Consider the following 14828-nt stretch of genomic DNA (forward strand, 5'->3'; position numbering starts at 1 on the left):
CACAATCCTGCCTTCAGTACACCACCTACAAACGTCATTCATGCACGGCAACAATACTCCTTTGGAGTAAATTTATTTACTTACCTAAACCATGCAACTACACATACCGCAGGACAACCACTGCCACAACTGCAACAAGCCACAGCAAAGGAAGCAAAAGCTTTGAACTAGAACAAAAAGAAGAAATAAACTGTTATCATTAATGCAAATACTTCGCCAGTTGACAAACACCCCACCACCAAATAGGCCAATCTGCCCCAAAGGGGGGCAGAAATGCCCTAGAATATATTGCCTCATTTGGGGGGCGACCCTTGCCCAAGGGGCCACCCCCCCACACAAAGCACACACATACACATGATCCCTGGCGCTTTGGGGATTCTGAACCCTAAAAGAAATAGGCCGATGCCCAGTAGTACTTTTTGCCCGTTGGGGATGACCCTTTCCCAAGGGAGAGCCCCCCCAACACAAAAAAAAGAAAGCAAAAGAAAAAATAATCCCTGACATCTTCATGGTTTCTGCCCCCCCCCCCCCGCCCCAGGGGCAGGAGGGCCTACAAAAACTAGGCCAATCTGCCCCCCTTGGGGGCAGAAATCGCCTACATTACATTGCCCCCTGTGGGGGACGACCCTTGCCCAAGGGGCCACCACCCCCACACAAAGCACACACACACACACACACATGATCCCTGGCGCTATGGGGATTACTGCCTAATAGTGCATTTGGGCCCATGGGGGTGACCCTTGCCCAAGGGGCCGCCCCCCCCAACACAAAAGAAACAAACAACAAAAAACAATCCCTGGTATCTAGTGGCTTTCTGCCCCCTTGGGGGGCAGATCGGCCTAAAAATAAGGCCAAAAAGGTATTGCCCCCCAAAGGAGAGCGACCCTTGCCCAAGGAGTCGCTCTCCAAAACAATAAACATACACACGCACACACACACTAGTTCCCTGGTGTCTAGTGGGCATTCCTGCTGCCTGATCGCAGTGCGATCGGGCAGCAGGAATGCTCAAAGAGACATCAAGGGAAAGGAATACCCTTTCCTTGCCCTCAATGCCTTTTACAGGCATCCCCCCACCCCCAGGTAAAAACCTACCTCCTTGCTGGTAGACCCACTGGAAGCAAATGGCTTCCACGCGTCTTTCCTCCCTTTCATGATGTCATCACGCGATCGTGCGCTGACGTCATGGAGGAGCGGAGGTGGAAGGGGAAGGGATTCCCCTTCCAGCCCTGGCCTGGGGGTGGTGGGGGGTGGCCCTCGGGGGAGCGCTAGCGCTTCTCCCGAGGGCTGTGCAATGGACGTAATGGTTACGTCCATTGCGCCTCACTGGCGCAGCCATGGACGTAACCATTACGTCCATGGCAATCAAGGGGTTAACTCCCCTACTGTAAATAGGTTTCTAAAAGGGCTTGTACATATATTTTCCCCCTTCGCCCATTATTATTCCTTAGTTGGACCTGAACCTAGTTCTCACGTACCTCATGTGTGCTCCTTTCGAGCCTCAACATAATTGTCCCCTCTGCCTGCTCACCATCAAGACAGTCTTGCTAGCCGAATACCATCTACCCAGAGGGTGAGTAAGCTGCAGGCCTTGTCAGCAGCAAGCTTCCATATCTCACAGTGTTTCATGACAAATAGGTGCTTCGCACCTGTGCCTCCTTCCTCCGAAGGGCGGTGACCCCATTTCATTTGGGACAGACTGTCACCCTGCCCACCTTCTTTGCTCACCTGCATACCTCTAAGGAAGAGGAGCGACTCTACCGACTGTGCCCAAAAAGAATGGTGTTGTTCTGCCTTGACCGCACAAAAGAGTTCGGGATGGACGACCAACTCTTTGTGGGATATGTGGGAGCAAAGAAAGGTCAGGCAGTACAGGAACTAACTATTTCACACTGGATCGTTCTCTGTATAAAAATCTGCTATGCTCTGGCTAAAAAACGGCCTGCTAAGGTCTTACAAACCCATTCCACTAGAGGAAAAACTGCAACAAGGGCATTAGATCGTGGAGTCCCAGTCCAGGGCATCTGTCAGGCCGCAACATGGGTGTCCCTGCACACGTTTGCCAAACACTACTGCTGGACTGCCAGGTCCACAGGGATGGGCACTTTGCCCATTCGTCTTGCAAGACTTTGTAGTTTAGCAAATTTGTCCGCTGCCCACTGCCAGGAGGAAATGGCTTGGGTATCTATTCAAAGATAAGGAATCTACAGCTAGAAGTCTATATCAGATGAACAAGTTACTTGCCTTCAGTAACTCATTACCTGGTAGAGACTGTATCTAGCTGCAGATTCCTTACACCCACCCATGCCTCCCCTCTCTGCGGACAGATATCTAGGGTCAGGGTGATCCCTTTTCAGGGCTCTAGATTTGACACACATTTATCACTTTGCTTCATGGCTGTGTGCTCTTGGTGTGGGAAGTTGTGTAGAAAGTAAGTGATGTCCGCGCACCTGGGTAGCTCCTATATAGGTAACTGCGACATCATATGTTGTGCCAACGACACCATGCGGAACCGAACTAAGCTACCCAATGGCACGTGCAGGGGTATTGCTCAAGCAAAAGTTTCCGGATCCAGCCTTATGCCTGGGAAATTCCACCAGATATTGCGTTAATGAAGGTAAGTAACTTGTTCATCAGGCCCTATGTTTGGCTAGGGAGAGAAGGAAGGTGATAGCAAACACTGAAATAGTTTTACAATTTAATAAGCTGTTTACAACCAAGAGATACATCAGTTGTTTCAAATTGAGGCAAAGGAAAGACTACAAATACCAGGAATTGTTGCCATTTAGACCTGTAATGTGGAAACTGCCAACAAAAGCAGCCAATCTTTTTCCTCGAAAAGATGCAATTGTTAGACTCTGCCAATAAATAGGACTACTGCGAGTCAGTAGTGGGATACCTCTCTTTGGTATCTCTCTTCTGATAAGATACTTCGATGCAACACTGACATTATTTAATTCCTTTTATGTACTCTGTGGTTGTTTGTACAGGTTGCTTTATATATTGCCATACATTGTGATTCCTTTTCCTTGGTTAAAGCTTTTTCTTGCTTTTTTCTTTTCCCCGAGTATGACTTAGCTACTTTCCAGTTCCTATTTTGTGAGATTTTATGGCAGAGAGGCAAAATCTTAAATGACTTGTCTTAAGTCTTCATTCAGTATTTTAGAGATGTTAAAATATCAACATTGTTGGAGGTGTGTTGTCCCATAGTTTAAGATGTATTTTCCCGATTTCATATTATTAGATTTTTTAATCATACTTAGAGCCCTTGAAATGGCCTCCCCGCACTTCTAGATTCTCTATATGGACAACGCTTACCCCGATTGCTGGTTCATACCCTTTTATCTCATTGGCGCATGCCAGTTACTCTTCAAACCTTTTGAGCAGAGAATCCTGGCACATATAACACAGAGTTGCAGGATGAATAAAAACCTAAAAATGGAAAAAAGACACTCTTCTTTGGCAGTGAAAAGACAGCTCTTTTTCATCGCGACAGGGAGACTGACTATCCTCACATAGGTAGGCAGACGCTCTCACTTTGCTGTGGCACAGATGGCCTCTTATATACAGACTCACACAATACTTTGTTACAAAACAGTAAATAATGATTGGCCAAACATAGATTGAAATAGAAAAACATTTGAACACCTGTGACCACGTAACCCCTTAACTCCAAACTAATCAGCACATTCCTCACTTGTGGCTTTAACTATGCTCAACAAACTAACCATTCATCACTGTTGAATACCTACATTTTTGTAGCAAATACAATTTTAATACTATGTGTAGCATATCATTGTAACCCTAAGTCCTCCGTGTAGTCTGAGCTGATTAGATTTCCTGCACTTATTGTCTAATCAGGTTTACAATCTATTTGTAAACATGAAGTGTGTGCCAGTGAGCCTGTGTGCCTAAAATCATAAATACCTACATGTTTGCTAAACACAAGTTTGCTTTTAACTGTGACCCTTTCAAGTTACTCATTTCAGTATTCTCAAGTGAACTCTTCACCTTATTCTGGCCAGTAATGGATTTGGGCCTGCAGTGTTCTTTTATTTCATACACCTGCATAGTGCTTTCTGCCAGTGTCTGTTGTTGCGTTATATTTTCGCATATATATTCTACATTTCCTGTAACAACAGCATACACATACCTGGTTTAGTTTAATTAGACTTGAAATAAAAATCTCAGTATTTTCACTTTTCATGACTTAATGGGTTTTATGTATTGTTTAGCAGTTTTTGAAATATCAATGGCGTCTTGTAGGCATAGCTTGTCAACCGCAGCGGCCTATCTCAAACCCCCCCCAGATTTAGTTTCTGTGGGTGCTACAAAAACAGCGAATATTTTTTATTTATTTCATGTAACAACCATTCTGCATCTCCTCACTATTAAAACATAGTTGTGAGTAGAATTGTGGATTCCAGCAATAAGACCTGTTACAGAACGAAGAGTGCAACAATAATCATAAGGATGAAAAACATGTACAGTGGATTACCATGGTGACAGATATATAGTCAACACCACAGTTGCCAAGCCCTGTTTATATGTAAGGACTAACTGGGGAACTGACATGTAGGCCTGTGCTCGTGGGTGAGAGGGGGGCTCTATAACTCTGTGCCTGTGGCCTCCTCTGAACTTTCAACTTAGCCTATCAAGAAGCCAACTAATTCTAATGACTGAGATTGAAGTATGGAGAAGATTTGGGAGGAATTGGGCAAAGTTGTTATTTCTGTTGCGCTTGTCATCCATCCCACTATTGTTCATTTCCTACAAAATGTCAAGCAAACATCTTTTTTTCTTGATTTTACAATTTCATGGCAGTTCAAGTCCTGAGAATGTGGTGTGTGCCCTCAGCTATAAATAAAATGTGTTTCAAATTTGTTGTCCCTTACCTCTGCTGACATTTTAACACATTATTCAGACTTTGTCCCTCAGATTCTGCCCCTCAAACCCCACAATGCACTCATTTATTGTCAGTTCATGTTAAGCTTATGGGGTGAGAACTTCCCTAAATCATACTCCTTCGCCTCCTCCTTTATAACAAACCTAGATCCTTACGACTGAGCAGCAATCTCTGTGAAGAGGTGGTCTATGTAAGTCAATGTTAAGCCTTTTTGTGCTCTAAGCTGCCTTCACTGCCATCATTTAGGAACAGAGAGGAGCTGTACAGCAGGTTGAGATATTGGATAGGATTGGTTTATAAAGATTGATTCTTAGAGCAGGCTTACATTGGGCAGCCTTTAATTAGTGATGCAACCATCTTGAAAGTGCTTCCTGCATGAATGACCACAGCGATGCACGGTGGCCAGGTTTGGGTCATTGCGATTAGCAAACCCATAGACACACAGACGTTTGTATATGTGAGAGTACACCTCATTCATTCCAGCTAACCTCACCACAAAAGCTTTGCATTCATGGGCATCTAGAGACCAGGGAAAGAGATGGGGCCTATCACTGCTAGAGTCTGGGCATTGCCAGTACCCCAGTACAGCTTCATTAATCGAAAGATGTGGTGAGAAATTTCAAGCTGCCATTAATGATATTTGCCTTTAGTGATGTCCAACAACCATGTTTACATGTGCGAATGGACAGTCACCTAAAGATGTTTGCTTACAGTGTGTGCTGAAAAATCTACTCACTAGCATCTTCTATTTGTACACTTCTCTCTGTATGGATTATTAACACCACTAGATTGCACCAGAGTTATAAAACATATTTACATACAAAGAAAAGAAACTGGCACTGTTGAATGTTGCCTCTGCTAAATTGTTGCTGACAACCATACCTTCCATATTCCCAACATGTTTTTAGATTTGTATTTGAGCAAGAGTTTCCTCCCGTTATCTTAAATGGGAACTCATTTGCTCTGCTGAGAAGACCGAGAATAGGATGCATGTGGTAACAGCTGTAAAAAAAATAAAGTATGACAATTTACTGTACATTCCCATTCACATTCATAGAGGTAGGTATTGCATTTAGAGTGACAGATTCTCCATATTCACCTCAACAATTCATATACCTGCTCCCTCGTTTAAGTGCTCATAAATTCTCTATTTCAGGATCAAGTGTAAAGCCATGCTGATAAAACATTTTATTAATAGCCCCACATTCTGCTACTCTGCAAGAGGTATGAAATCCGATATTACAAAACAAAGAACAATCAATATTTAAGTTACCTATGGCGAGACAAGATGCTCTCTCTTTAAAGAAGAGCTTTGTCATTCACTCCACCTAAATAGTTTTCCAAATGTAACAATTATGACAATTTGTGTATTTTTGTTTTATGGAATGTTTACAGTACTTTGACTTTCAAAACTATGGTGTGGAAAATATCCTGATTAGTTGACTTTGGGCATTCTTTTTATTTGTTAGGATGCAAGACATTCTGCAGAAGGGGAAATTTACACCAAGCTTAACCAAAAAATTGATGAGTTTATTCAGCTTGCTGATTATGACTGGACTATGTCGGAACCTGATGGAAGAGCCAGCGGCTATTTACTGGACCTTATTAATTTTCTGAGAAGCACATTTCAGGTTTTCACACATTTGCCTGTAAGTATGACTGTGCTGCATATAATTCACATGTACATGGAGAAAGCTATGGCTGCATTTAATTTACTAATGAAACTTAAAAGTGCCTATTTTCTTGTTAAGACATTCATCTGAAGGTAACAAAAAAGTAAACTTTTTTCTTTCAAGACACTAGTGCACAAAAGTAGGCCCTTGCTTCATTGGTCACTGTAAAATATTTTCCTTTCAGGTATATTGATCCACAGCTTTGGGAACTACCAGTCGACAGTTATTCAGGCAGGTTGAAAATCTCAAAGTTTGTCGTCAGACATCTCACAATTTTCTGAATTCCAGATTTATGTGACAAAAACTTTCCTAAGATGCCCATCTGACTTCTAGTTATCAGACCTTGTATCCAAAGGAAAATGTGGGAGTTCTCCGTTTTGCTCTTCTGTTTGTTCTGGTTTGCACCTTTTTAGTATGTCACCATCTAGTACATGTTTTCACTTTCTAAACTTAAATAATGTGGCCAATCGTCTTTGAATTGAAAGATTTCTACCAAATTTGTTTGATCATGAAGAAGAGGACCATTCTAAAGGTCATGCAGGATCTCCTCAATCTGTCAGTTGTCCAAATTTTACAGGTTGAGAAACATATTCTTGATAACGTTTAATATTACTGCCAAGAGCTTTTTCAGTCAGACGATAGTTGAGGTTATACAGACACTTGCTAAGGAGGTTCTAGAAATGGAAACATCCCTGTGTTCCTCAGGGACACAAATTACTATCCAACTAGAATGATTAGAATAACTTGGTCAGATGAATGCCACTTATTATGATAAACTTGAAATATTACGCTGCCACTATTATACCTCTTATTAAGCTACAATACACAACACCTAAGGCCTTCTAAGTTTTACTCCGTGTTTTCTGTCCAACTGGGCCCCTTAATTGGGATGAAGCTATGGTGAGGCATTTGTGATTGGTATATTGCCTTCTTTAGCTAGGCAAGTTTAATCATTTCAGTTCCTAAAACATATAGGGACATTCAGGACATGGCCTCTTGTTGGCTATAATTTTAAATTCAGGCTATCAACTGCTGGCTAAGATTTTAACCTGGTGATTTCTACCTGAAATGATCACCTGGACCAGAACGGCTTTGTGCCAGGCCGTAACACCTCCCTTAATATCTGCAAGTTATGGGATAAAAGGAGTACCTGTGCAGTATCATGACCGTACGCTGCATGTGTGTCTCTTGATTTGGAAAAAGGTAGTCGATTTTCTGAGCTTGGGTTGTATAAACAGAGTGTTCAGTATATTTGATGTGGGCACATATTTGCACCATTGGGTACAAGTCCTGATTAATTGTCCGACTGCTAGAATTAAAACTGGTCAGAGTGTCTCTGAGTCTTGTGCTATTGGTAGGGGAACCCGGCAGGGCTTGGCTCCATCTCCTCTACTGTTTGCATTGGCGATACAGCCATTAGCTGCTCATCTTTGCTGGATAGGTGTCCAATGGGGCATACCATTGTGTGGTATTACACAGACAGTTTTCTTTCCAAAGACACTATGGCATGCCTCACCGGCATTGCACAGACATGTAGTGCTTTTGCAGCCATATCTGGCCTTCCTATCAATTGGTTGCATCTACGCTTTAAACCCAGGGTTTGTCCCAATCACTGGGCCATACTCATGTGCCTACCTTCACTGGGTGACATAGACATTCAGGTTTCTGAGGATTAATATTTACCATACCACAGAGGACCTGTGCAGGATACAACTCTTAAGTTACAGATTACTTTTGAAAAGTGTTGCCTTTGCTGCTGATTGGCAGCATTGCAGTTATTATTATAATTATGGTGCTTCCCAACTTTCTACATTTTTGTTAATTCACCCCTTACTCTACCTCAGTACATTTATCAACCTAGATTGGATCCTGGGTGGGATAACAGGGGATGGAGGTTAGTGTTGTGTTTCTCTCCTGTCACTGATATTACCTTCAGAGGCAGGACAACTGTGATGTCCAGGTTACAAAAAAAGATAATATTTTGCTGCACAACTTCAGTGGGGCTCCAGATGGCTAGCCGGTCTTTTGCTGGGGGAGACCAGTCTCTCCCTGTTGGCAAATTACAGTTATGGAATGCTACAGGGACTGATGTTTCCCATGAAGCGATTACCCATTCAATCAATCACCTTTCTGCGGCAAGCCCTGGCCTTTCTGAAACATAGCCACACCCTTACAAAATGTATACTTCCTTATGCTCCTGCTACTCCATTGCTCAGCCTCCACATATAGAGCCTGATTCGCAAAGGTAAACCTAAACATTTGTGTAAGTTTACAATTGTTTGCTATTCACAAAGGTATTTTACTAGGACTGTCCTAACTTTTTATGTTTGGAGACTGTGCAGTCAGAAAGATACTCCTAGTAAAATACCTTTGTGAATAGCAAAATACATGTACCTTTACCTTTGTGGATCAGGCCCATATATGGGAACCGCAACTCTGGTTGTGGGCTGAGAGGAGGGTGGCCACTATTAGTGATTTATTTGAAGCTAGAATAATAAATGAGTTTGATACTTCAACTGAAGATTGTAGCATCCATATTATAGGTAAGTTAAATAAGCATTGTGTAGCTTTTGGCAGATAGGGACAGAGTAACCTTCGGTGTATGAAGTGTGTCAAACCCCACATGTCATAGGTAATAACAAGAAGCTGATCAGATGACTATATAGAGCTCTGCTGCATAATGTAGGCCTATCACATGTTGAAGTCCTCAGACATTGGAAAACATATATCTAGAGTGCTAAATGACCTGCGGGAAGATCCTACTATAACCAAACAAAGTCTTGTGCCACGTGCAATTCATATATATGCAATTTAATATTCTTAACAGGACCTTTTTACGCCCCAGAAAAATTGGACATATGTTTTCAAGGTCACTCTACATTGCCCATGCTTTTGGGGTGTATTTATCAACATGGTATGGGCTTGTGTTGCCCTGTTTCCCTACTGGGCTAGGGTTGTTGGTATCCTAATCGTTGTCATGGGCTGCAAAGAACCCCTTGCACTTGAAACTTGCACATTGAGCCTTTTTCCTTATCCCCAGGCAGATAAAGCCACGGAGAGGTTTCTTAATCTTACCTTGCTGTTGGCCAAGAGGGTTGATTTGGTAAAGTGCCTGTTCCCCACTTTTGCAAGATGGCTCAGTACATTGATAGATTAGTTGGTAGCAGTAAGCAAGCACTTGCATTAGAGGAGTGGGATGGACTATAAAAATCTCTGTTGCTCACTGAGAGGATAAAAATGGTGGAAACTCTAAATACACATTCTAAATACAATGAGCGGTCCCCGTAGACCGCCTGGATGTTTGAGTTCACTCATTGACTACTCTGATTTCTATTGTAAAGCCAGTATTACATACTTTTACAAATGGTTCAGTTTTCACATGAGTGGGCTTGCGGGGCGAAGGGCAATGTGGCAGGACCCAAGAGATTGGTAACAAGACTTTTCCATGGAATTTGATGTTGTACATTTCCTGATCTACATGTTCACTGTTGAAATGTGTGGCCACCGGGTGATTGGGACTGTTGATGGCTCCAATATGTTCTTGTATCATTTCTTTGAGCGGTTGTGTTGTACTACCAAGTAGACTAATGTGCATATGCAATAAACAACACATCTGGAATTACAATTAATAAAATTACAATTCTGATGGATACAACTACCTGTAGATTCCTCACCTTATGAATTCGATCCTTGTGCCAGCATCCGACGGAAAGTCTTCTTCTTCCTGGACAAAGAATCCATTGACACCGACGATCACGAACCCCGAACAGGGCCATGTAGGCTCATCTGGCGCCGGTGCCGGCGCCGACACGAAGTCGGCTGATGACCTTCTCGAAGTCGATTGGCCGGAAGGTGATGGAGCCGGTCTGGATGGAAACAACAACGCCGGATGGCGCGGAGAAGGAGTCGGTTGACGTGCAGGCGGACCCACAGTCACAGGTGGAGGACTCCTGCCAGGGGAGACCCTAGGCGCGAACCGCCAGTGTCTGTAGGGCAGAAGGGCATGAATGGAGCAGCCCTGTACGACGCCGGTGCGCCCAAATTGAATGCCAATGGCCCAGTGGGACCCGCCGGTGCACCAGCAAGGGCCATGGATTGAAAGACCGCATACATCGCATTAAAAATTGCGCCCGGATCCGTCCCGGGAGTCGGGAAAGCCGGGTACTGTTGTGCAGATGTCTGCTGAACATCAGGATCCCTCAGCGCCGGCGAAAATTGAGTGACCTCAAAAACTGAAGGCGCCGGTGACAACTCCGGACTCTCCTGCTGAGGCGTGACAGTAGGACTCATCTCCCATGTCTTCTGGCGTCGTGAAGAACGAGACCTCGATCGGCTCCACTCCGAACGGCGCCGAGAGTCATGACGGCGCCGAGATTCATGATGACGCCGCTTCTTATGCTTCTTGGGAGAAGCATGGTAGGGAACCTTTTTATGGCCCTTCTTCTTTGCTTTAGCTAAGAAGAGCTTTGCCTCGCGCTCCTTCAGAGCTTTTGGATTCATGCTCTGACATGAAGAGCAACCTTCCACATCATGTTCCGAACTAAGGCACCAAATACAGTCCGAGTGGGGGTCGGTCACTGACATTCGACCCCCGCATTCCCTACACGGCTTGAAACCGGACTTCTGCGGAGGCGACATTGTAACCTCCAAAAATCGTTACAGTTATCAACGAGCCAGGAAGAAAAAACGTTGGCGTCGAAGGCACGGAAAAAAGGAAAACTGACGTCAGTACGCCGACGAGGACCTCTTATTGGCACATTGACGTCAGACGGAGTCATGTGGAGCCGTGCCATTATGACGTCCTCGTCGACGTAGACAGCTAGGAAGAAGACTTTCCGTTGGATGCTGGTGCAAGGATCGAATTCATAAGGTGAGGAATCCACAGGTAGTTAGTGTATCCACAAGAAAAAGCGTTACCGAAGGTAAGTAACTTGTTCATTGAGTACACTCTACTCGTTTTATAACTAAGCGTTGTTTTCTTATCATCACCAAATGGTCACATGTTGCAATTGGTACATTTAAAAAATCCTTTTAGCCAGACAGTAGGATTGACAGGCAAATCTGGTGGTGTGAAGCTAGCACACAGTATGTTTCTCAAGGTAGTACCTCTACTATTCACAATACTGGGTTTGTTAGTAATGTGTTTAGAGAGTGCACCATCCAACTTGAGTAAATGCCAATGCTTGGTAAAGATTGGATAAATTGTGTAACTTTGAGAGCTATATGGTGTAATAAAGCTTAAGCGCTAGTCTCTCTTAAAAGTAGCCTTCTTGCTAGTGAGTCGAGAGTAACTTGTACTATTTAAATTCATGTTAATTGCTTTCTGTAGTGTATATGGAGAGTACCCTCTAGTTCTAAATCGGTTTTCCATCAGATCTAATTCATGCCAGAAAACCTTGTCCTCACTACAATTGTGTCTCAAACGTTTCGTTTCGCCTAAAGATATGGCATGAATCTGTCCACTTGGATGTGCACTGTGGGAATGTAGTAAAGAGTTGCATTCCATGGGTTTTCTATAAAGTCTTGACAGAATATTAGAGCCATCTGCATAGACAGTGACGTCAAGAAAATCTATTTTTTTGTGATTGGTGTGCTATTGAAGTATTCTTGGCTTGACTTGCAAACTTAAATTATATACTTATATCAGGATTTCCTTGACTTTCTAAAAGTGGTTTTCTCACACTGCAAGATCATCTAGAAGCACCTCTAGGGATAAACAGATATCACAGTGGTGTTTTCCCATTACATGTGACAGAAAGTCTACTTGTTATTCTACAAAACAATTTCCCTGTCACCAAGAATAGAGGAGTTATCGGTCCTCATGCTACTCAGTCTTTCAGCCGCATTTCATAATGTCAAATCAATCTTCAGAAAATGACATAGTCACAGAAATGTATCCGAGACAGTTTTAAAATTGTTTGTCTTTTATATCCAACAGACTGATCTCCTCTCCCGCAACCCTGTTGATGGCTTAGTAGATGGAACAGTCTTTGCTGACAGCCTCACTGACCAGCAACATGCTGACTGCAGACAGGTACTCCGTCAGTTCCCAGACCTCTTTTCCCTGACACCCAAGAGCAAAATCGACAGGCAGCCTGACCCTGCAAGAGACTTAATCGGGGCATAGGTCCACAAGATGCTAGAGTTGGGGTTTATTGAGCCTTCAGACAGCCCCTGGGCTAGTTCTGTGGCCCTTGTGCCCAAACCTTATTGCCAGAACAGAAGGAAAAGGATGAGGTTCTGTGTAGACTACAGAGGTCTCAATGCAGTCACTAAGACTGATGCCCATCCTATCCCCCAGGGCAGAGGAACTCATTGATTCTTTGGCTGCAGCCAAGTATCTCAGCACTTTTGACCTGACTGAATGCTGTTGGCAGGTGATGGTAACTGATGCTGCCACACAAACCAAAAACAGCATTTTCAACTCCTGATGGACAATTCCAGTTTACTGTGATGCCCTTTGGTTTGAAAATGCACCTCCCAAATTTCAGAGGTTGGTGAATCAAGTTCTGGCAGGCCTGGAAGAATTTAGTTCAGCATCAGTACATCAGAAGTGTATTTGAGGCCTTCAGGACCCCAGTGTCAGTTTTAGTGTTCTTTTCAAGAAAAAAAAACAGTTAATGCTTGATTTAATAAAGTACCTGGTGTGCGTCAAAAAATTACACGCACGAGGATCGCAGATGAGGAGATGCATGGAAAAGATAGGGTGTGCGTCATTTTTTCTTGCACAACACAGACGTTGCATCACTTCTTTTCCCGCAGCCCTGGTTTGTGTCAATTTTCAGCACGCAGTCCGGGTTCCTCATTGCGGTGTGGGGTTCTTCTTTGACACCCAGGGACGATGCGGGGAATTCCTTGACGCGCTGGAGAAGGCACAGGTTCTTGCGTTGATCCAGTGAGGCAATGAGTTGAACTTTCTGTCGCGAGGCAGGTGCTTTGTCGATGTTCCTCTCGGGGAATTGGGCTGCGTCGTTCCGGCTTGGCTGTGCGTCGTTCCAGACGAATCTTTGGTTGCAAAGCAGGCACTGCATCAGAGCTCCACTCGGAGGACTGGGCTGCGTCGTACCAGGTCAGCAGTGCAGCGATTTCTCGGTCACAAAGCAGGCTGTGCGGCTTTTCTGGTAGGCCATGCATCAATTTTTGGCACACAAAGAGTTTCTGTAGTTGTTGAAGTCTTTTTTGCCCTGACACTTCAAGAAACAGGAGGCAAGCTCAATCCAAGCCCTTGGAGAGTTCTTCTCGGCAGAGGTCAGCAAGGCAGCAGGGCAGCAGTCCTACATAGCAATGCAGGCTAGGTGAGTCCTTTGGGCAGCTAGGCAGTACCTCAGGTCCAGATGCAGGATCAGTTCCAGGAAGTGTCTGAGTTGGTGGGGTCAGAGAACCAGTTTATATACCCAAAGATGCCTTTGAAGTGGGGGAGACTTCAAAGAGTGGTTTTGAATTGCACAAGTTCCTCTTCCAGTACAGTGCTGTCTGCCAGGGTACCAGTAGGGGGTTTGGCAATCCATTGTGTGAGGGCGGGCCACTAGCCTTTGAAATGTGTCAGGCCCATCTACCTTTCCAGCCCAGGAAGACCCATTCAGTATGCAGATGAGTGTAGGTGTGACTGAGTATCATGTGTTTGTGGTTGTCTGGGTTAAATGCACAAGGGAGCTGTCAACCAGCCCAGCCCAGCCCAGATGTGAATTGGAGACCGGCTGCAAGGCACAGATGGATTTAAGTGCAGAGAAATGCTCACTTTCTAAAAATGGCATTTCTAAAATAGTAATATAAAATCCGACTTCACCAATAATCAGGATTTTCTATTACCATTCTGGCCATACTAAATATGACCTGTTTACCCCTTTCTGATCAGAATCTACCACTCAAACAGTATACAAGGGTAGCCCTAATGCTAGCCTATGAAAGGAGCAGGTCTCACAGTAGTGGAAAAAAATGTAGGAGTTTTCCTTTACCAGGACATATACATCACACAGGTACATGTCCTGCCTCTTGTCTATATACCATCCTCCCATATGGGTTACCTAGGGCCTACCTTAACGGTGACTTATATGTAGAAAAAGGGGCGTATAAGGCTTGGCAAGTACTTTTAAATGCCAAGGCGAAGTGGCAGTGAAACTGCACACACAGGCCTTGCAATGGCAGGCCTGGGACATGGTTAAGGGGCTACATGTGTCGGTGGCACAATCAGTGCTGCAGGCCCACTGATAGTATTTAATTTACAGTCCCTGGGCACATGTTGTGCCTTTACT

The 14828-nt window shown here is 44.0% G+C and overlaps 1 protein-coding gene across 2 annotated transcripts in view; it reads left to right on the forward strand.

Annotated features, from left to right (window-relative positions):
• The window catches only part of EXOC6 (exocyst complex component 6), a 1398320-nt gene that overhangs the window by 844646 nt on the left and 538846 nt on the right, over positions 1–14828 (forward strand). For both annotated transcript variants that reach the window (XM_069239815.1, XM_069239814.1), the window contains exon 18: positions 6373–6552. In XM_069239815.1, the coding sequence (XP_069095916.1) occupies positions 6373–6552 (180 nt within the window). The remainder of the gene's footprint in view (positions 1–6372; positions 6553–14828) is intronic.

Source organism: Pleurodeles waltl, chromosome 6, assembly GCF_031143425.1.
Source record: "Pleurodeles waltl isolate 20211129_DDA chromosome 6, aPleWal1.hap1.20221129, whole genome shotgun sequence".
NCBI classification, from domain to species: Eukaryota; Metazoa; Chordata; class Amphibia; order Caudata; family Salamandridae; genus Pleurodeles; species Pleurodeles waltl.